This window comes from Chiroxiphia lanceolata, chromosome 12 (assembly GCF_009829145.1).
Source record: "Chiroxiphia lanceolata isolate bChiLan1 chromosome 12, bChiLan1.pri, whole genome shotgun sequence".
NCBI classification, from domain to species: Eukaryota; Metazoa; Chordata; class Aves; order Passeriformes; family Pipridae; genus Chiroxiphia; species Chiroxiphia lanceolata.
Genome location: NC_045648.1, coordinates 2,870,080 through 2,892,424, shown reverse-complemented (window position 1 = coordinate 2,892,424; position 22,345 = coordinate 2,870,080). Strand labels below are relative to the sequence as shown.

Here is a 22,345-nt window from a genome sequence, read left to right as displayed (position 1 = left end):
TTTGAAACCTCTGTCTTGCTCTGTGTCCAACACACTCTGCCAGCAGCCTCCGAGAGCTCAGGGACTCGGTGAGTGCACAGATTAGTTTGTTCCTCCAAGTTAGTGCTAAGCTGCAGAGGGGGACAGTCTGGGGAAACTTGGAGAGCTCCTGGCTGTTCCAGGCTGTAGGGCTGTGACTGTTTCAGTGCTGTTAAACAGACATCTCTCCCCAGGAGGAAGAGCCCTGTACTCTGCTGTGTTTGACTGGCGAGCCCACATGCGGCACAGGGATCATCTCCTGAGCCTGCTCTCATCCATTTATCTCCTGGGTTGGTCTGTAGAAGTCATTTGTGTTACTTCACCCTCAAAGTGATGAAACTAAGTTTGGGATTTGGCTGTCTGTCTGCAGAGGAGGAGGGGAGCAGAGGGAAGAGACATTTCTCTGTGCACGCCAAGAGCTCTGTGGGAAGGTCCAAGCTAATGCTCCCCACTGGCTGCCTTGGCTCCGGCTCGAGCCAAGCCCTTGCAGCAGACTAGACACAAAAGAAAATACACAGAGTCTAAATTGACTGGTATGAAGAAGATGTGCCAGAGTATTCCACAGCTCTTCCTTTTCTGCTTCTCTTTGATAACTGTTGATTTGCCTAAAAACCTGGATTATTAGGGGTTTTTTTTTACCTGTTTAAGCATATTTCAGGCTGCCCTGTGTCAGACCTGTGAACCTGTTCTGAAGCTTCCTAAATGCTATTGAAAGATTCCCCGTGCCCTTGATGGGCTGTAGGTGTGACAGCATAGACTTAGAACAGGCTTCATATCCATCAGAGAGGACTGGGAGGAGAGGGAAACATGTTTGAATTCCAGTTTGCGCCCAGTAGCACTGCCCACCTATCATGATCTCTCAGTGGGAATTTCGGTGTTGGAGGCCTGCTGGCTTGTCTGCACCCTAAAAATTTATTGCCAGTGTTTGGGAGTAAACAAACACAGGATGTCTTCTGTGCTGGTGAGGTCCTTGTTGCTCTAGAAGTAGTGAGGGAAATGGAATAGGTCACTTGGAGAGGGATCACTGCCTGACCCCTGCTGTGGGCAGCTGTGTCTTCAGCTAAGAGCAGCTTCTTGCCCAGCAGTGTCCCACTGCTGAGTGTGAGGGAAGCCTGTCTTCTCCTTATCCCTTCATCCAGCCCTGCTCTATATTGCCTGGTTTCCTATAATCCTTAAAGCAGAGGTTCTTCCCTCCATCTTGTTTTATTCTTTAATTCATCTCTGCCCAGACCTGCTGCTCTGCTTCTCCCAGCACTGTCCCTGACTCTCCACATCTCAAGCTGGGCACAGATTCCCTGACTGCAGCATACCATGGCCAAACCCTGGACCTAGGGGAGCACCAGGCACCCACCAAACCCCTCACCCATACCCGGGATCAGTCTCACACTGATAAAGCTGTGACCTGTTTCCAAACAGACAGGTGAAATCCTGCAGGTTATTCCTTGCTCTGTTCTACACGTGGTTTATTTACTTGGGCATTTCAAACACAGAAGTGACACAGTGTTGTCAGAGTTACAAAATTACTTTTTTTATTAACCTACCCTACTGTAGAGCATGGATTTTCTTGTCAAATAATGCAAGAAGCAAGAGAAAACTCTAGCTTTATCCATGTGGAGCCTACAAATCCATGTGGCTTCTCTGTGCTATTGAGCATATGAGTTCTTAGAAATGCAGGTGCCGGTAGTTTAGCTCGAATACAGTCATTCTAAAACAAGCTAGAAATAAATAAAATACTTACATTTCAAGTACGAAACCTTGCAGTTGAATTCAGTATGAGGAAATCAGTTTATTCCTTTTCATGTTACCAACTACTGTACAGGTACTTGGGCTGGCAAAGTCTGCAGCTGCAGAACAGAAGAGTGTTTTATGTACATGACTTAATTGAATCATGTGTTTAGTCTTCCCTTTAGGCTATCATGTGAAGCTGTTTAATGTCAGGCAGAAAGAAGATTTTTATGGATGCATTTAATAAGACATGAACTCACTACCGCTGCTCGCCCCCAATTTTTGCCTGATGTCTTTCTGGTAGGGAAAAAAAAAGTGGCACCTTAATTATGTCTCACAAATAATGACATCTACCAGCTTTCAAATAGGTTATTAGCAGGTTGATGTTACTTTCAAATCATATTTAATTGAGCGTGAGTGACTTTACCAATGCTTCTCTACAGCTCTAGGAGACGGGACGTTGACCTCTCATGGGGATCCTGACTTGGTTGTTTCGGCGGCTTGCCGGCGGCCTCCGGTACGCGGGGCTCTGCCCTGGCTGAACCAGCATGGACTGCTGGCCCGAGTTCCTCTGAGACTGGAAGATGCTTTGCTCCGTTGCACTCCTCTCCGAACAGGTGAAAGTCAACCCAACGCCCACATCGCTCTTCATGGTTCTGGAGGTGCCATCAGAAGAGCCGTCGAAACACCTGCCCAGGGCGATTTCCTTGGCGATCCTCGGGTCTTGGTCGGTGACAGTGTAGATGCCATAGTTGTGTCCCAGTGGGTCGAGAGGCGCCAGCATGGTGTACTCACTGGTGTCATTGTTGGTGGCCATGGGCAGGTGGTTCACCAGGTACTCGTGGAGCATGCTGTTGACACTCACTCGGCGGCAGCTGCCCTGTGGCACCACCTTGACGAGCGTGCGGTCCACGCGGTCTTGGTCAAAGAGCATTCCACTGCACTTGAACTCCACGCAGGCTGCCGACACGTCCCGCCGCTGGGGGTCGCGGGTGCTGCGGACGTCCCTGATCCCATAGAGCCTGCCAATGGTGCGCGGGTGCGTCCCACCCATGTTACGAGATCTTACGTTCACCTCTTGGGGTCCGTTTATTTTCACTTTAATGTAGCAGGCCCTGAATTCCATGGGCTTGGGCCACCACGCCAGGTAGTCATCGGTCCAGCTCATGAGGTCATCTTCACTGAAGGGAACGGTGTTGAAGTCGTACCGGTCACCCTCTATCCTGTAAAACCTGAAGTGCGCAGCGCTGTGAGGGGCTTCCTCACATTCACTAAGGTTTTCATAGGCATAAATAGGGCCATTGTTCTCTTCTGGGGAATTGGGGCTTGGCTTGGCCATGTTAATGCTGAATGCTGTTTTCTTAGTGTTGGAGTCCTCGTGGTCTGTCCTCCTGTAGTTGAGCTTGTTGAGGTATGGCTGTGGGACCCCAATAGCAGCAGGGTTGAGTTTGGGAGCAGAGGGCACAGCTTCAAGCTCTTCTCCCCCCATGCTTGCCAAGATATAAGCTCCATAGGCCTCGGGGTTTTGCTCGTCACAGAAGGCGGGCACACAAGCACCATTGGGACCAGTGACTACACTGTCAAAACGGCCCCACACTCTGGGGTTGGAGGAGAACCCTGGTTCTGGCTCCATATTTATAATAGAAATCACAACCCCTTGGATCTGCTCACTTTGCAGGAATCTCTCACTTCTGTAGGCCCGGACTTTGACGTAGCACCGTCTGCTCTCCGGAACATCCAGGTTAAAAAGCCGCCTTTCTTTGATCTCCATGTTCCCAACCAAAAAAGTTCTCTCCTCCCTTTTGCGCCGTCTGCTTTTCTCAATGTTGAAGTCCCCTTCTTCCTCCCACAACCCTGTCTCTGGGTTCAGGGACCAAAGCTTCATCTCTTGCAGGTGCTCTGACATCTTGACCTGAGCGGCATCCAAATGAACCTTCACATCTTCTGCATTAAGGGACTCGGTGCCCCGTTCATCAGTGAAGTCCACAGAAAACATGCCATATGTGCGGAGCGGAAATACATCTCCTTCCTCATCTACAAAGTTCAGGTCACTTTGTGTCACAGGGGCTGTGGAGATGTTTCTTGGGTCCAGAAACGTCACGCTGGCTTTCACTTTGCCTCTGTAGGCCTCTCCATTTTTCCTGTAAAATGCATTGGGAGGAATTTCTAATTCAGCAATTGGGTCATCTTCTTCCATTTCTCCCAAAGAGATCACGTTGGTTTCAGCAGATTCCAGCGTAACGGGGGGTTTCTTTCTTAGTAGTTTGATGTCATGAAACACAGCACCTCCGTTTTCCTTGAAGGGCAAAACTTTTGTTGTGTTCACAAACTTCTGCAGCCGATCCACGAAAGTTAAAACCAGCCTCTCCATGTCTGCTGGGACGTGGACTGAGAAGGTTCCCTTGTAGCCAGTCATACTCACTCTCTTGTTCCCCATGTAGATGTGGCCAAACCTCAGTGGCTCTCCATTATCTGCTGCTGTGGCTCTGCCTCGAACCATTATTTTTGTCTCAGTGCATTTTTTGCAGCCACATTCCACGATGACTTTAGTGGGGAGCGTGTACCCGTTGCAGGATATGTCCCTGGTTTCCATTTTGGATACCCCACAGCAGTAGGAGACATTGTCCTTACACCGGAGTCCCTTATCCAGCTTTCCCACGCAGGTCTTTGCTGGGCACTTGCCCACATCATAGTAGAAGGAGTCTGTTGCTTTTTGGAAGCAGTCGTGAGGAAGTCGGATGAGGTGGCTTTGGGGCTGAGGGTCACAGGGTGCCTCTTCTCTTCCTGTTGAATAGGATTTCTTAATGAGCAGCATGAAATAATTGTACAGACATTGTTATATGGTCTGAAACCCTTTGAGCTAAACATTTCTCCTAATAAGAGTGAGGTTTTTGCAGGATTCTGGTTAGCTGAATTGATCTGGCCTGGTTTCAGTGAAGCAGGTAGCTCAGCTTTAGCTTTAGGTCCCTGATTAAGAGCTGTTTGCAGGGGGCATCCCAGCTGCTGCTGCCTGGCTTTTTGACTATGGCCAGAATGAAATGTGTCCTAAAGTTTTAGAAGACCCCTAAACAAACAGAAATATTCCCATGTCAGGCAGCAAGTACAGTGGGAAACCAACTGAAAGCAGACTAAGCTTGGCAGGTCATCTGCAGTCCAGAGCTCCGGTTTGTAGAGGGCATCTGGTTCATGACCAGCTCACACAAGCCTGTCTGCAAATGGATGCATGGAACAAACTCAAGTATTTTTCCTGTGACTTTTCTTTCCCATATGTATCACAGTTTCTGGTTCCTGCACACCAACGCCTCCCCAGCTGCTTGGAGAGCATCAGGCACATTTTCTCTTACCTATGACATCCAGCTTGGCAACTTGGGACTTGGCCGACCCCCCGGCGCTGCTGGCCTTGCAGAAATACTCTCCTGACTGTTCTCTGTTCAGGTTCTTCAGAATCAGGTTGTTTTTATATTTGTACAAGGAGGGATCCAGCAGTGAGCCATTGTGGTACCTGCCAGGAACAGTTAAGGGGACAGAGTCTGACTGCCTGGCTAGAGCAGAGCAATGGCCTAATCCTGCATCGTACCACGTGGATTTTGCCAGACCTTCTGCCTCAGTTTCCCTGGTTTTAGGTTGCTTATGTGGCATCACCTAAAAATTATTCTCCTTGACCTGGCAGTACTGAATTGTGGCTGCTGGGCAGCTGGCAGGCAGGGAGAGCTGCCAGTCTTTCTGCTGAGGTTTTTAAACTCTTTTGATTTGGTGTGTTTTTCCAGTGAATCCCTCAGCAGATGACATTGCTGTGCCAGGTCTGCACATCTTGAGGAAGCCATCACTCGCAGCAATCAGTTCTCAGCGTATTCAGCTGGTTTATACCTAAAACCCCACCCTAATGGAGACAGTAAGGAGGCAAAACTGGAATCCATGGGACAGCTAAGACTTTTGACAGATCAAACTCGAGTTCCTTACCAGAGGTAGCGGTCAGGGGCTGGGCTCCCGCGGGCATCACAGCAGAACGACACACTCTGTCCCACTCTCCTGGCTTTGTCCTCAGGGCTCCTGAAAATGTAGGGTTTGCCTGCAGGACAAGGAAAAGGTCATCTCATTACTCCTCCCCTCCTAAAATCACAATTTATTTCTGATTACTGCATAAAGCCTCCTGCATCCCCCCTCTTTGGGGCTACCTGATCGGTGCAGCTGCACTTGGATCGCCAGGTTTCTCCGGGTGCTCTCGGGCACGGTGACAGTCGCTGTTGCGTATTTGGCTTTCTTTATTTTAAGGGTGTTTTTGCCATCAGGACAAATCCCTGGGATCCTAAACATGCCTCTGTTATCAGCCGTTGTCAGCAGCTTGAGTTTCTTGGCTTGCAGGTAGACCCGGGCATCGTCAGCGGGTGACCCATCCTCGAGAGACACCTCTCCGTGCAGAGTGGCATCCTCACACATGCAGGAGTCACAGTCCGCGTTGACACGGCCCATGGGGCAGGTGATGTTGCAGCCTGGAGGAGAGGCAGGCAGGTCAAAAAACAGCCCCACAATGCTCACAGCATGATCTCGTGTCTGCTTTTAATTTAGATGCAATAAGGCAGATACTGCATAAGGAATAAATTGTATCCAAAACATATTTTTCCTGATTATCCGCAGCTGTGCATTAGAAACACAGGGACAGTGTCATTCTGAACCTGACAATTAGTAGAAAGCAGCCACGTGGATATAATTACAGCTAGGAACTGTTATTTACCTTCCCCAAAGGGCTGAATTCCGGGGAAATTTGAATCCAGCTCAGCACTGTGAGCTCTTAGCTCAACCCTGGCAAAATTACAAATCCAAATGCCTTAAACTTTCTAGGTTTCTGTTACCAATTCATGCCCAAAAGTCGTGACTGTAGTCTATACCAAAAGCTGTCTCCCCTTATTCAATGCTATCCTGGCTTGGACAGGATGTGGGGTAATTGCCAAGTGAGCATTACCCAATGGGTTTAACAATTGGTCTCCCAGTGATTCTGAAACATATTCATTACCTATAGTGATTAGTCCTAAATAATAATCTGTCTCTTCCTAAAGCTCAGGTCATTCCTTTTATAATCACAGGCCATCCCTGTACAGCAACTACCTGATAATTTTTTTCAAAGCTGGAAATAAATGTAAGAAATCAGAGAAAACCTGAAACAACTTTCCTGCAGAAAGCATCGACTGTTTTCAGAATTATTTTTTAAAAGCGGATTATAAGAATAACATAATTGATTACAAGCCCCTTCAGCAGGGGCTGTGGCAATGTGATATTCCCAACACTTCTCCTTCTTGGAGATTGCATGGAGGCATCTGCCTGCAACTGCTAACTCCGCCCTGAGAGCTGCAGTTATAATGAGATTAATGGGATGTTTTTCTATATTGACAAGATCTTTGTGAGTCCCTGATGACTCCCCATATCTGGATCCCCCTGTTATCTTGCTATTTGGCTATAAACTCCCTGTGCTCTGTTCTCCAGACTTGCTTGGGAATCACAGAATTCTGGCAAAGGAGAGAAAGATGGTAAAATGACAGCGAAGGGAGCACAACGCCTTCATGGTGGTGAGACCAGGACATCCTCCCCTGCCCGTAAGTGAGGTTATAGGAGCACCTGAGCAAACATGTCCAATGCAGAGCCGCCCTTCCTCAGTTGCTTCATTACAGTGCACGCCCCAGAGGCGCTCAGCTAGGCAGGATCTGGTACGCTTCTGCACCCCGGTTTGGCCACACTTTGCTGAGCACTCACTCCATTTCGACCATGGAGACAAAAACCTTTTTGAATCTTGCACCAGTGGACCTTGAATAACATCAGTGGTGTGTTACTGAGACGCACATTACACGCACAGCTGCCCCAAAACTGGGCAGTTGTTTTCTTAGCAGCTTCTATATAGCTCAGACTATACATTTGGATATTATGCACCACATGGATTAAACAGACTCAAAGCATTTCAGGGAGCTGAGAAATAAAGCACAAGAAGGCGTCTGAAGGCTTCTGACTTAATTCCCCGCAGGCTACCGAATTCAGGATGATTAAGATAAACTCGAAGGGAGCAAAGTGCAGGCAGCTCATGCTTAGTGTTGAATAACTTTGGCTTAAAGGAAATCAAACACACATTGTCATTTCAATGCTGTCTGAAGGGCAACACTTGCCTGTGTTTCAAATGTGGTAAATAGGGGGGAAAAAAAGGGTAAAATTTTTGGTATGACCATGTTAAATGTCTTTAACCAAACTTCAACATATGTTTTCTATAGGGGCAGCGTGTCCTGTTGTGAACACCACTTTTACTGTGTGCAAACCAGAAGCCTGAGATGCTACTGAGCAGCCTGAGCACGTCAGGGACCAGCTGATTGGTAAAACACAGAGAGAGTTTGCGAAAGACATTTGAGACTTTAATATGGGGTTAGATTTTTAAAGGGATTTCTTTAACGGGGCTACTAGATGTTATTAATTTAAGCTACTTTGAATGGATGAGATCCACTCCAAGTCTGTGGTTTGGGCTTGTTTTTAAATGACAATGTTCTAATAATGTTTGCAAGGATGAGCTTGTGACTAAAGTTTCTAAAAATGGGGTTTCTTGGAGATGTGTGCTGTGTCATCTCCTGTACCTACTCTTCCATCTAATTTGTAATAAAGCAGGTTGGGTTATTTCCTAGAAAGGCAGACAGGCACAGGGCTGGACTGTTCCTATAGTGATGGCCAAAACCAAAGCATGTGGGTGTAAAAGACCCTTTAAATGAGAGCAGCCATGGGAGCAGCATGTCTGGTTTAGAGTGAATGCTTGGCTTAGATGGGCAAGTTTTTAATGTGTTAGCACATCAGCACCTCCAGTTCAGCACCCTGAGTAACACATCCATGACCTTATTTAGTAATTTGAGGGATGCAGGAGGAGGTGGGCTTGGAAACATGGTCCCATCCCATGGATAAATGGCCATTTGTGCTCACCCCTAGCAAAAATTTAATGTGCAGCAGATTAAAGTTGGGTCTCAGCAAGATCCTAAGCTCATTTGGGATCAGCTGCTTTAATCTGCAGGGCTGTTGATAATAGGATATGAAGAAGGGAGCGCAGTGGAGGAAAAGCATTATATGGCTCTGCGTAGCGCCTCAACAGCAGAGAAAGCAGAAAGTGGAAGAAGAGGGAGAAGCTGAGGCATAGAGCTCTGGCAGGGATGTGGGGAGGTAGGGACAGGGATACCCCATGGCACTGTCGGCAGGAACCTACTGCGTCTGACGTAGGTGAAGGTTGGGTCTCCCCGGCGAGAGCTGCTCCTCGTACCTGTGGGCAGAGGACACTGGGGGTGATTTGGGCAGGGTTTTCCAGCCATGGAGCCAGCCTCAGCACCACTGCCCTGTGTCATCCACTTCGAGGGGAAAACAATTTTCCTAGTAGTTTTCCTAAAAATAACTCTCAGCAAATGAAGGGGACCTCTGGGAGTCCAGGGTTTTGGTGCTTTGATTCTTCCCAATGGCTAAGAGAGCCGCTGTGAGCCAGACAAAAGGCTAGGACATGAATCCTTTGGATATGGCATCAGCATGTCCAGCCCTTTCAGTGCCTGCTGGAATTTAAATTGCAAGCGCTGGGCAGTAAAGATTGAGTGGTTGAGGCATCTCCTAGGAATTAATGAGCAGAGTGGGCTCTGCAGGTCATTAATGCCTCGCAGGCTTTACTTCTAAAGGAATGGTGTTGCAAACTGCCCTGAGCATGGGGACAGTCTGGGCAGGGGAAAGGCAGGTCAGAGCATGTGCTGGCCCATCCCTGGGCTCTTCTCACCCTCCCAGCCCCGCATGCCTCCCACAGGAGTCGGGGCTGTGGTCACATATTGACCTTCCCTTTTCCAGGAGAGGAGCCAACAGCATGTCAGCGATAGCCAAAACCCTACAGGAGGTCATGGATGATTAACATTTATTCCATTGCTTAAATCACAGAATCATAGAATGATTCTAACCCTAAATGTCCTCATCTACTCAAATAAGATTGGTTCGTTGTAAATTGTTGGGAAAATTGTCCCAGCAAGGGAAATCCACCCAAGGTGGGAATTAACTTACTCTCCAAGCTGAGCATTACCAGCGGGCTGAAGGTTTTCTGTCCTATGTGGACCCTGCTGAGGGCTGGTTTCAGAATCCTTTGTCCTAAGGGTTGATAAATGAAAGAATAAATCAGATGAATACAAAGGATAAAATATATTAATTAGATTCAAAGTACTGGGCATCCTTATGCTCAGTATTACTGCTTTCCCTTTGGGTTGTGGCTGGTTAGAGGTCCTGTAGGATGCAGTGCAGGACATGCCGAGTGAAGCATCACTGCAGCTCAGGCATGATAAAAACTTTCTATTTCCCTTATCACCGAAGGAAAATTTTTTGTACTTCCTGTGTTGGAACAGCTCAGATCAATTCATCTTTCTATAGCTGGAGTGATAAAATATATCCTGCCTCTCCCTGCACAGGGAGAAACAAACCTGAGGTGGATGAGGCTGGATGTTGTGATGGGACATGGACTGGTTTCTGCGCTTGCTGGCCACCTGCATGCCTGAAGGGAGCTGGTGGTTGTGGCTGGTTCCTGGGGTGCTTGCGGGGACCAGTCTTATTTAAACTGGGGAGCAACGCCTCAGAGCCAGGTCTCTCCTGTGCCAAGCTCCCATGGGTGAGGACTGGACACTGTGGGGTCTTGGGGATGGCAGGCAGGGATTGTCCCGGCATTGCCAGTGGGCTGGTGAGCTCATCCCTGGTCAACCAGAGGCTGGTTGAGCCTGGCTGACTCACAGACATGCTCTGGGGGCTGGATGGGAGCCAGTCCTCGTCTGGAAGTTGTTTGGCCGGGCAAATGCCGCTCTGACCCAGACCAGGACCCCGCATGGATGTCAGGCTGTGTCTGCTGGCTCAGCGGTGCCACAGACGCGCCTGCGCTGGCAGGGACAGTGCGGGGACCGCAATAGGAACACTTAACCTTCACCTAGAATGGATGTGGCTCCCAGGAGGAGGAGGAGGAGGATCCAGCCTTTCACAGTGACCATTGTGGTCTCCAGAGGTGACCAGGGGCTTCTTGGAGTTTCCGCAGTCGTCCCACGCCTTCCCCAGTCCTGCAGAGACAAGTCCAGCCATGTTGAGGCTCAGCCAGGTCCTGCTGCTTTTGGAAAGCTTCTCCCAAGCTGAACCAGTTCAAAGCATGCCATGAGGCAGCTTATAAACCATGCCCACCCACCCAACCCCAGCAGCTCTTCATTTTTCCCCTCAGGGAGGAGCGGCAGGGGCTCCACATCTGTGCTCGCATCCCCTCTGCTTCTCACTGTCACATCTTGAGCCCAAATCTATTCTGCAGAGCACTGCTTTGTAATGACATCTCCTTAACGTGCCTTGGAACAGCTTAAATACTTCTACAGGGATCTCTCACAGCCCACACGGCACCACAGGCCCCCTGACACCCCACTCTGCTCCCTGCAGGAGCAGAGACATCTCTATGTCTCCATCCCTCTGCCTGCAAACTGAGTGTAGTGCGAGGATAGCATCTTATCCCTGTACATCCCAGAACGTGGGGGAAGGGGCTGGCTCCTAAGCACCTCTGAAAGTGGAAAACCCCGTGCACAAGCCAAGTCTTTGCTGCAAGTGTGAGCAAGTAGCTCAGTATTTTCCTGCAGGCAGAGATGTGGGACTGAGGCTTTGTGTCACTCTTCCCCAGCTCAGCCACTTTAGACCTTGTTTTCAGTGACTCCCTTTGCCCTGTGGCATCAAGCATTTGAGTATTTAATTTCTGAAGGTACCCATGGAACTGGTGTTATCCCAAGTGACACCAGCTGGTGCTTTATTTTATGCATCCAAAATTAGTGAACCAGGGGAGAGGAAATGTTGCCTCAGCCTTTCAGTGCCTCAGTTTCCCCATAAAATGTCCCTGACAAAGGGCAGCCAGCAGTAAGAACACCCTGTTATTCATAAGTGGTACTAACCATCCCCTCTGAGACTGGGGAATGTGGGACTAAGAAATACTTTGATTATGGCTCAGCAAATCCCAGTCAAGCAAAAATAACAAGCAACACATGAGAGGTGTTTTGTGGGCTTACGGTGGGGCCGTGAACTCACAGCCAGACAATAACCAGGAAAAATTAACCCTGTTTCCCACTCGGCGCCTATTTTTGGAGCTGACTGTGACTTGTTCAGCGCTGGGTTTGGGATGGGATACATCCCTCTGTCCCCGGTACACACGATGCTGGGAAAGGGGGGGTTCAAGCGGCTGGATCTTGGCGGCAGGGAAGGTTTGGAATTGCCTGCGTCCCCCACGGCAGGGAGCTGAGGGAGCCGGTGCGGGACAGAGTCGCGGGAGATCAAAAGCCCTATGTGAGCAAAGCACTGTCCGAGTCCGAATCCCCGCTCCCGCTGTCCCCGTAACCCTGCCCCAAACGCATTAGCTGGGATGGGGAAGGGAAAAGCGGAAAGCGGGAGACCGCATCAATGTTTTTCAGCCTCCGTGCTTTCATCTACCCATTAATTAATTTCCACCTCGCCTTCAATCACAGCCACTGTTAATTACGCCGCTCTAATAACATAGCAGAATTATATAACCGCTGTCTGCCACGGAGGGGAAAAATTTAGCAGGGTTGGGTTGCGTTTTTTCTCTTACCTAAAAAACCATAAAAACCCCAATTAAGGAGAGTCCCGTCCTCTCGCCACAGAGCCGCCAGTCGAGCCGAGATCCGGGGGCGAGGCGAAGGCTTGTCAGCTGCGGGTTCAGGGATTTGCAGGCGGTTGGGAAGAAGAGAAAGTTGCAGCTTACCGAAACTCCCCTGCGCCGTGCCGAGCCGGGCTGTGTGCGAGCCTCCCTGCCGCCCAGGCGGCGGGGTCGCTTATATAGCCCGGCGTGTAGCTTAGGGGATGGCAGCGAGCCACGGACCGCGAGCACAAACAGATCGGACGCGCGAGGAAACCGCAGCCTGAATAATCCCTTAATAAGGTGATGGTAAACAAAAACCTGCGGCGAAGCAGCAGCCGCCGGGGCTGGCAGCGGTGCCGCGGTGTGGTGGGGCAGGGCACGGAGTGGGTACCACGTCCCAGTGTGGACACTGCATCCTGGCACAGCACCGTCGCTGTCAGGGGTTCACCTGGGGTCTGGATCTGAAATAGATGCTGCTGACAGTTCAAGGTGGAGATACAGCAAACAGGCAATGAATTTTGGGGATGCTTTTTTGGCTTTACGTGGTCTGGGACAAACGCGGTGCCCACCCAGCATTGCCCATGTTGTTCCCCCCTTTCATAGGCATTGGGGTACAGCTCAGCTGGGCACCATTCCCTGCACTGCCTGCTCACCTCTACCCCTGCACTGGCTCTAGTAGGGGTCAAATGAGGTTGCTGTGAGGATGTGGGACAAAGCCAGAGGGATTGGTTTGGATACCAGTGGTAGCACAGAACTGCACAGAGCTGCAGAGGCAGGACCATCCTTGCAAATGTTACTGCATCTCCCTCGAGCCATGGGGAGATCCAGCAATGACCCCTAACCAGAGCTGCCTGCTTGCCCCAGGCTGGCTTCAACCTCTCAGCTCTTTCCTCTTTCTGCAGCTATGGTTTTTTCCCCATGTAACTTGTGGCAGCTGGTCTGTGGATTTGGGGCTTCTGTGTTGACAAGGCATGTGGCCTGGTGTAAGTGACTGCCACCCATGCACGCAGCCCTGGCACTGTGGGACTGTGCTGCCAGTTGCTGCAGGAGTGTGGTGTGAAAGCTTTATGTATCAGGAGCCATCCCCCAAGAATGGGGATGGGTGTTGGGGCAGCCAGTGGCATGTGGGATGTTCCAATGGTGTCCTGAGCTGCCTCCTAGTAATCCTTGCCTGCCCCGCTGCCAGAGGGAGTGGTGCAGGAGGAACATGGATCAAGATGTCACGTAAAATAGTCGGTGGTGACCTACACCCGCTCCTGTTTATGTTTACGAGGGAAAAGGAAAAAACACCTGAGATGTGCCAAAAAATGGCAGAATGTTTATGTGGTGGGCAAGGAGCACACAGTGAACTGGGAGCTTCAGACCTCTGAGATAAACATGAAGCTCAGCTGTGTTTCCCCACAGTGATGAGGACAAGATGTGGGAAAAGTGCTGAGGCGGAGAGCAAGGAATTCATCTTTCCTGGATGGCACCTACCTCCCACCATGGCTGACCCACCCCTAACACAACACCAGTGCCTTGGGAAGGCATCTCTGGTCCCACCAGCTACTTGCCCATATCCTGGCATGAATTTCCATTAATTTCCATCACTGCTTGGTGAGGAAACGTGCTGTTCTGCAAAAGAAATGAAATATTATTCCTTATGTTATGGAAACAAGTGCAGGCATTTCTGCAGGTCATTTTGCAGCTCCCTCAGCATGGGTGTCTCCTCTCCAGCGCGTCTCCTTCAAGACAAGCTCTGGAGACACGTGTATGTCTTCAGGAGCAGATCTGGGACACGTGAATTCATGCAAAACCCAAGTCTCTAGAAAAGTCTGTTTGCACAATCTCTCTTGGCTTGGCCATCCCTCTCTGCAGCTCCAGCATGTGGTTGACGTCTGATGGAGCAGCATGAGAAGATCCCCATGTGTTCCCAGTGCTGAGCACCACCAGCAGCGCTGCGGCTCCAGGAGGTGCTTGGCTGCTTTCCATCTGCCTGGAGGTGAATAATTCCCTGATCCATGGGGTGGAGGGGACAGGCAGGTGCTGCCCCATGCCCACAGTGGTCACTCTGCAGGGCTGTAGCACCCATGGCTGGTGGGAAGGATGTATCCCAGACCAAACTACTCCTATCTTTCTGCCCATCATCAGTGAGTTCAGCTGCCTAAGGCTGGTGCTTCCCATCAGAAAGCAGCAGAGCCACAGCCTCTTGGACTCATTCCCCTCACAGATTGACCTTAAGGAGCCTCCTCAGATCTCCTGGGTTTTTCCATGGTTTCATCACTAATGTGTAATTACAAATCTATAATGTATTTATGTGAACACTACCATGCTTAATGCTACCCCCCCCCCGACCAGTGCTGAGGCTGGGGCAGTGTCAGAGGAGCTTGACAGCAGATGGTGCAGCAGCATCTCCCTCCCCACGCTCCTTTGTGGCTGTATCCATAACTTTTATTGTGTTCATCTAAAAAATCTACGGGAAAACTGGCTAGTGATGCTCATCCTGGCTCTTCGTGCCTCTCACCCTTTCCGATAGAGCATTACCTGAGTGACCATCATCAAAAGCCAACTGTGCCAGGAGGGTGGGAGGGATGGTGGGGCTGCTCTCAGGGCTGCACATTGAATTTACAGGCTGTGGGGGCTGTAAAATGCTCTGTAGGGCCCACGAAATGTGCTTTGGGACCCAAGGCTATGCTCAGTTCCTGGCCAGCTACCCTTGTCCTCCCTCCCAGTGCCCTCTCTGCTCCACCGAAGGGAGCTGACGGTTATTTTCCCCTGCTGCATGTTTCTGGGCTTGCTTCTGTTTACGGAGCTGGGAGTTAAAATAACTGATTGATGACTTTGTTCCATCCCAAACACTTTGGGGAAGTTTGCGCGGTTTAGGAGGGAGAGCTGGGAGCTGGGATTTCATTAAGCACTTGGCTCCCAGAACTTCTCCAGCCATGCTCCAGGGGTGGCTAATGTTGTTTTTGAAATCCTGTTTTGCTGTTCCAGGAGCCGGACTGGCGATTTCCATGGTTTGTAGGAGAACTTGGAGATGTGGCAGGTCCCTGGGGCTCACTCTGAGCTCCGAACCAGGAGCAAACCTTGCAGCCACCACAATATTGTTTCACTTAAGCCCTCCTCTACTGCTTCATCAGCATAAAATCACACTCCAGTTGCCTAAAAGCTTTGGAAAAGAGCCAAAAAAATGAACTACTGGAGTTTGTTTTCACTGTGCGGATGAGGATTTACAGGCTGTGGCTGAGAGAAAAGGAGTGAGAGGACCTTTACCCCCTCTGGAAGGCCTTGCTTAGGACCTAAAGCTTCAACCATGGCTCAGCAGCGCTCATCTCACGTACTCATTTATGGAACAGATACAAAAGGCAGTGCAGAGTGGGGACACCAGGAGAGCCAGGAGAGAGGGAAAGACTGATTTTAGCTGTGGAGGTCAGGAAGGCTTTTTCTGGAGTGATGAAAGAGCCAGAAGTGAGGGGAGAGCAAGTGGATGTGGCTGTGCTGGTTGTGAGGTCTGGCCACAGGGTAAGCCCCCAGATGTCTGCTGGCACAAGCACAACACAACTGACTCCCTGATGTATAAAACGGAGTGTCCCCTCCTCCATGATTCCATCTGTCAAGGAAAAGGGCTTTTTCTAGTGCTTTTGCAGGGCATGTCTGCTATCCGAGTGCCCTGGGACTGTCACTTGCATTGCCACCTCATACATACAGCCCCACTCCCAGACCCACATGCACTAGGGAGAGCTTTGCTGGTCACTGGGATGTTCTGGACTGCAGAGTCCCACTTGGATTTCCCTCCTGGATGCCATGTCCATATTTGCAGTCTTTCCTTCCCCGTCACAGCTTGGAAGAACAGAGATGGGTGATACTGTGAAAGCACCAGAAGTGTCTCGATAGTAAATCCCTTTTTAATTATATTGCTGAGCTGGGGAAATTAAGATAAGAATCCTGGCTCATTTAAAAACTCTCTGCAAGATGGAGAAGGCCATTATTTTCAAGCCCTCAATGAGTTACGCACATCCCAACCTTTCCCTGGAGCATTAACTGCTCGGGGACACTTGCAGGGCAGCATCGTGGTGCCATGTGCTGGAATGATACCAGTATTTGCTGGGAACATTTTGCTGTCAAATGTGGGCTTGTGGCAGGGCCTGAGCTATTGCACAACCTCAGATCAATGATGGAAAAGCGGTCGCAGGATGGGAACGGGTGTGATGGGAATGTGGTCAGGTCCAAGCCAGGGCAGCACCTCAATGGGGACATTTACACCACGAAGGAAGGGCAGGAGCAGAGCTCTAACCCACAGCCTGCTGGCTGTTTGCTTTAGCTCTGGACAGGGTTTGGTGGACAAAGACCATCCTGTGTCAAAGCCCATGTTGATTTGGGTAATTAGTTGCTCCTGAAGAAATCCTTGATTTATTACTCTTATTTACGGGCATTGGCTTTGGACTGGGATGCATTGCGGGCTGGGCACCCATGCTGGCATGGAGCACAGCCTCCCACCCATGGGATGGCGATCCCTTGTCTCATCTGTGCCTTTTCTTCCTTGATTTTCTTGCTATAAACCAGGTTGAGGTGGGCAGATTCACAGTGATTTACACCAGCAAAACATCAGCCAGCTTTTCCTAAAAACCAGCAAAATCCTGTGTGATCCATGAGTGTGCAGGGAAGGGCTTGGGTCTTCCAGTTTGTCTTTCTCCTGCTCTGCAGGGATCACGTGGGAGCACGGGGAAGAGGTGTAGGCTGTGTAAGGTGAACCAGAGGCAACAGCAACGGCAAGGAAAGTAGAGCTTCAGGTTAAAAGGTGTTTTTTAGTGTGCAGATGAACCTCTACCTGGAATGGGCAGAAGGTGGAGGTGATGGAGCTGAGTGGATGGTGGACACTCCTCGTTGAACCATTTGGGAATTTATTTCGGGGCAATTGTTGCGCTGAGCAACGTGGAGCTGAGCCTGGGCTGGGATATTCGGTGCCGATCCACCCCCAGGTTTCAGCTCCGAAAGAGTTTGCCAACATCCATCTGCGCTGGCAGACGACAGCATGGAAATGCCTCCCTTCCCAGAGTGCCTGTGGTCATGAGGGCGACCGGAGATGTAAAACATCTCACGACCTCATGCATCGTGCCAAGGGCATGCTCGGAATAGCCGATCTCTGCCGAGCTAATTCCAGCGCTACTGGGATTCCCCCTGGAATACGTGGCCATATCAGCTTTTGCCTGAGAGTAAATGTGTGTTTGCCGGGAGCACACCAGAGGGTTTGGTGGGTGCCAAACGCTGCTGAAGGAAGGACTGGAAGCTCCCAGTGTGAGCACCTTGGCCTGGCTGAGATGAAACCTGCCAGGAGAAGGTTGGGAAGGCAGCATGGGAGATGAGCCCTTCCGGAGAGAAGCTCACTGCAACACTCCCGGCACCGGATTGAGCGCTGCCTCCCAGGTGGGAGGTGTCAGCACTGATGCTCATCCCAAGGGATACTTGAGTCTTGCAGCCCCAGAGTTTGGCTCAGAGCAGGTTTCTTGCAGAAGGGTAAACACAGGGAGCAGAAATTATATCTCTCTGGCTCATTAAATTCAGCATTGATGGCATCTGCCCCACCAAGCCACTGATCCTTTCCAAAATGCCTAGGAAAGAATCATGTCCCTGCATAAAGTTGACCCAGGGGTGGTTTTAAGCCTTGAAAACTGCTTAGAGATATGAAGTGTGTGGGAAAGAGTTGTCAGGGGAAGTGTTCCCTGCTTCTTGCTAACACTGCCGAGGGTCCCGCAGGGATGTCGGCTTTCCCCACATCTCACCTCTCCCCCAGTGCAACAAAGCAGACCAGCCCTTGAATCTGGCACATGTTTGGGAAGGAGCATCCAAAAGGAGCACTGAAATATGGCCTGGAGACACACAGTCCAATCTAGGAGCTCGGAGAGAGGAGAATATTTGGAGCAATGTGATGGACAGGTCCCACAGGGAGTAGAAAAAGAGGAGGATAAAAGAGGGCGCAGAAGGCAAAGGCAAGAAGAACAACTAAACCCAGTCCAAAAACAAGGGCAAAATTGTTCACTTCCATGGTTAGTCACAACGAAAACATTGGCATTTCATAATTTCTTCCAGCTCAAGAAAAATACCCAGTTAGGGTAGTGGGAGCCTTGGCCAGGTCAGTTTGTGCCAGAGCTGAAGGGGACCCATGGCCCCTCCATCCACCCCATGGATCATTTTCATGCTTTACGGGGTACTGGACCATCATGGGACTGAGGTGCCAGGTGAAAGTTCCCAAATAATTCCCCCCACAAATAAATTCCAGCTTGGGCAGGGAAGCAAAGCTGCTGTGAGGATGAGCTGTGGGTGTAGTGGCAATGCATGCACAAAACCAGGTTTTATCACTTGGTGGTGAGCAGATGGGACTTGGCACCAAATCCCAACATGTTTTCTGGAGCTTGACCACAGGGTTTAGTCTGGGGTGATAAATTCTCTCCTCTCTCTTGCCCAGTTTAAAGATGAGGAAAGGAGATTTGCTCTGGTCAAGATGTGCTGGTGAAAGCTGGAGGAAAGACCGTGAGGGCTGCTGCTCCTCATGGGAAGATGTGAATTAGGGGAACCCCTGGGATTGATGCTCTGGACATCTGGGCTCAGCAGAACCAGAAGCACCAGTTGGGACTTAAAAGGTGGGAATTGCAGCAGGTTTGAGCATGTTTTACTCAGCACCGCTGATGGTGCGATCTCTGCTCGAAGAAGGGCTTTTATCAGCGACACTTCAATGCAGGAAGCTGAATGAGAAACAGCGCATTGTTTCACCAAGAAATGGTCTAAAGACACAGCTTACCAAGTAATTGAGCCCGGAGGGCAGGAGAGATCCCTCCCTCTGCTTTAAACAAAGGTTTTTAGGAGGAGGATGGGATGACCCAGATTATCCCCCAGAGGAGCAGTAATTACCATCCGCCCTGGCAGGCTCGGCAGAGTGGCCAGGGCCGGCTGAGCAGGCAGAATGAGGTGCTGGTTTATCCCCGGTGACCACTGAGCCTCTGCCTTTTGCTGCAAACATTTTAGGGAATTTTGGGTGATGCCCTGCTCAGGACCTGTTTGTAGCATACAGCCAGAGGTGGCACCGTGCTGGTTTTTATGACGCTGTTATTTAATGAGAAGGTAGAAAACTGGGAGCTTCCCAACTGCTTGACTTGTGAACTTTGGGTAAGAAGAGAAGCCGTTCCAAAGGTGAGCTCATTTCTAACCCCGGGAAATGACCTCATGGACGCTGGTATTTACTCACAAAAACATTGCATGTCAGATGTCCCTGACTAGACTTTCTGTTTCGAGTCCAGTATGAGACAAAAATTTCCTTGGACGAGACAATTCAAGGTTTGGAGGAGGAGGAGAAGAATTGGAGGGGGAAAAAATATTGGAATTTAAAAAAACCTGAAATGGTGAGGATTTTCTGAGCATAGGGGAGTTTTTGGCAGACAGCCTGGTAGAAGCACCTGCCTGGGGTGAGGGTGCAGGGAGTGAGGGTGCAGGTGATGGGTCCAGCCAAAGAATCACCCATTGTTACTCCCCCATAATTCCCAGCAGCTGGAGTTTCTCTCAGAGGGGAAAAGTTTTTCTTTTTCTTTGGGAAGCCAAGACCCTGGCAGTGATTTGTCAGGATAAACAGCAGCAGGTTCCCTGCCCCGCATTTGCACTAGGTTAATGGAAACTGTATCCCACGCTGTTTTCCCTGGATAAGATCCCAGTTTATATGGGATGTCCGATGGAAAAACACAACACTTTTATTTAAGGTCTGCTCGTGCAGAAATTGCCACTGAGGCTGTGCTACCCAGTGTGGCTTTCTGGTTTCTGTTTTCTCCAGCATCCTGGGATGATCTGTGGGGATCTGGGGAGATAAATCCTATTTGGGGACGCTGGGGGATGCTCTGTCCCCTTATGACCCAGTGCTGGGCTGCAATTCTGGGGATTTACTGGGGCACCATCCCAAAAGGAGAGGGTTTTGGGAAGAGCCAAGCTGGGATGTATGGAAACAAGCCCTTCCTGCCAGCACTGTTTCCTAATCCTGGAGACCAAACCGCTCTGATTGTTAAACCAGTGTTCAGAGATTCGGCTGAAGGCTGCTGAGCAGACAACATCCAAGCTGACCTTTGAGGAGATGAACAAAAAAAAGAGGGAGAAAACACAAGGGGGTTACTGTGCAAACGCCGGAGAAAAATAGTCATTTCAGTTAGGGACCCCACCCTCAAAATAAGACTTATTGCTAATGCATGCCCAGGACATTTCTGCATGATGGTATGCTAAAAAAATCCTCTCTGAACAGGGACTTAAGGCTTTGTTGTGTCCTGAGCAAGGCTTACAGTTCCCAAGAAAAATCCTGTCCCCCTCTTGCATCATACAGTCGGGGATGAGGAGGACATTTCTAGACAAAAAGGCCAGCAGCCAGAACGAAGGACAAACAGGGAATACATTCCTGACTCGCTATTTAATTGCTTTCGTGCAGGTGCAAAGGGCTAAACGAAAGCAAAAATAAGGATGAGTGTGTGGGGCCGAATCTCAGCTTTAAGCAGGAGCCCAATGCCAAGAGGAGGTGGCTGCTGTAACAAACAGGCTTCCACCCAACTTCTTTGTGGGTTTTCTGCTATTTTTCTCCCAGGGACCAGGCTGGTTCCTGTGGCACTGGGGGGCGATGCCCCTGACAGGTAAGGAGGTGATGGGGACAGTCCCCTCCCACGTTGCAGGAGTGGCTGGTGCTCGTGGGCAGTGCCGATGGTGGGTTTGTTTTTTTCTTTCCCCTCAGATGTAAAGCACTTTGAATGCAGGGGTTTCCCTCTGTGGCTTCAAGCAGAGTTTCCAGCCTGATCCCTTTTGGTAGTTCCATGCAGAAGTGATGGAGGTTTTAGGGGACTCTGGGGTGAACGTGGTCCAGTGCCTGCAGCATCTCTTGCTCTCAGGAGCTGCTCCCACTGCCACACAGTTTGACTCTTAAACCCACAAAGGGGAAAAAATCCTTTTCTGCTTGTGCCCAGGAGCACTCCTGCCAGCAGAGCAATTTCAGAGATGGTGCAACCCCACTCAGAGCTTGGGCATTTCCTCCTGAAAATAAGTGGGAATGGGTTTAATGATGGAAAACCTAACCCAGAAAGTGAATCTCCTCCTCCTGGGGAAAAATGCAGAGCCACCACTGCCAGCCTGGGACCTGCAGGGATCTGTACACCAGGTACTCCTTAATTTAATAGCCTAGGAGATGTGAAGGTCTATTTGCATGTCATTAAAGTCCCCAAGGTGCCACTGGGAATGTGTTTGCTGGTGCTGGCCCCAGCAGGGCTTAGGGCTGGCCCTCTGTCACCCCTACAGCTCTTTTGCTGGCCAGAGGAGCACAGTGTCCTCAGTTTCCCTCCCTGCCCTTGCATTGCATATCATATTTTTTAAGCTCTTGTGAGCTCTTTGTCCCTCTCAAGGTCCTTCCCTCTCACTGCCTTATGCTGCAAGAAACATAGAAAGAAAAAGATGGGAACTGATAGAGTGCAGGAAAAAAAAAAAGTGTATTCATTACAGTGGCAAAATGCCCCGAGTTTCTTCTTATTAATCCCCTCCTTGCAGCATTTCCAGTCCAGGCACATACCTGTGATGCTCCCACGGACCCGTGTGGTCCAGGAGCATCGCTGAGGGGGGGGGGTGTGTGTGTCTGTGAGTCTCCCGGTTGTCTGAGCAACGGGACATTCATCATCAACTCCAGGGATAATTAACTCATTTTCCTGTATTTATAGCAAACCAGTGCAGGGAGTATTGGCACTTATCCCTCACAGGGCCACATTTGGCCACAACATTTTGAATTTTGGCCATTTCTTGCATTACGGCAGCTTTGTCATCATCCCCACTGCCTGCTCATTAATAGGGCAGCTCGTTAAGCTGATGAGGGCAGGGGTGGTGGTGGCTGCCCAAGCCAGGCTGCCTGTGGGTGCCCACCTCAGCGTGCCCCACTCTGGGTTTGCTGGTGCAGGGAATGTTTGCAGCAGCATTCCCATCTCCAGA

The 22,345-nt window shown here is 50.0% G+C and overlaps 2 protein-coding genes across 4 annotated transcripts in view; one reads left to right on the top strand and one right to left on the bottom strand.

Annotated features, from left to right (window-relative positions):
- Positions 1–1,456: 1,456 nt before the first annotated feature.
- On the bottom strand, positions 1,457–12,530 carry CILP (cartilage intermediate layer protein). Of its 2 annotated transcripts, none has more exons than XM_032700251.1 (9): positions 12,503–12,530; positions 10,691–10,817; positions 9,787–9,870; positions 8,963–9,016; positions 7,354–7,539; positions 5,919–6,233; positions 5,704–5,812; positions 5,088–5,245; positions 1,457–4,527 (listed from the first exon to the last, which is right to left on the bottom strand). In XM_032700251.1, exons 2-9 carry the CDS (start codon positions 10,749–10,751, stop codon positions 2,189–2,191), a joined length of 3,306 nt encoding a protein of 1,101 aa, XP_032556142.1. In that variant the 5' UTR covers positions 10,752–10,817; positions 12,503–12,530; the 3' UTR covers positions 1,457–2,188. The 2 variants fall into 2 exon arrangements, with proteins under 2 accessions (XP_032556142.1, XP_032556141.1); XM_032700250.1 differs by lacking the exon at positions 12,503–12,530 and adding an exon at positions 12,350–12,487.
- LOC116792860 (gonadotropin-releasing hormone II receptor-like) overlaps positions 2,345–22,345 on the top strand; it is a 28,798-nt gene continuing 8,797 nt past the window's right edge. The window contains exons 1-4 of one of the 2 annotated variants that reach the window (XM_032700253.1): positions 2,345–2,360; positions 7,222–7,331; positions 7,995–8,093; positions 20,814–21,012. The gene's annotated coding sequence lies outside the window, so the exon portion shown is untranslated. Of the gene's footprint in view, positions 2,361–7,221; positions 7,332–7,994; positions 8,094–19,991; positions 21,013–22,345 lie in introns of those variants that run through there. The other variant, XM_032700254.1, reaches the window with a different exon arrangement.

Bases quoted from the DNA above. Each gene is read 5' to 3' on its own strand.
- CILP (XM_032700251.1), bottom strand. From the start codon at position 10,751: ATGGTCACTGTGAAAGGCTGGATCCTCCTCCTCCTCCTCCTGGGAGCC. The intron at 9,871-10,690 runs GTGAAGGTTAAG...ATCAACCCTTAG, and splicing joins GGGAGCCACATCCATTCTAG to GACAAAGGATTCTGAAACCA. The intron at 9,017-9,786 runs GTAAGTTAATTC...CTCTGCCCACAG, and splicing joins GGTAATGCTCAGCTTGGAGA to GTACGAGGAGCAGCTCTCGC.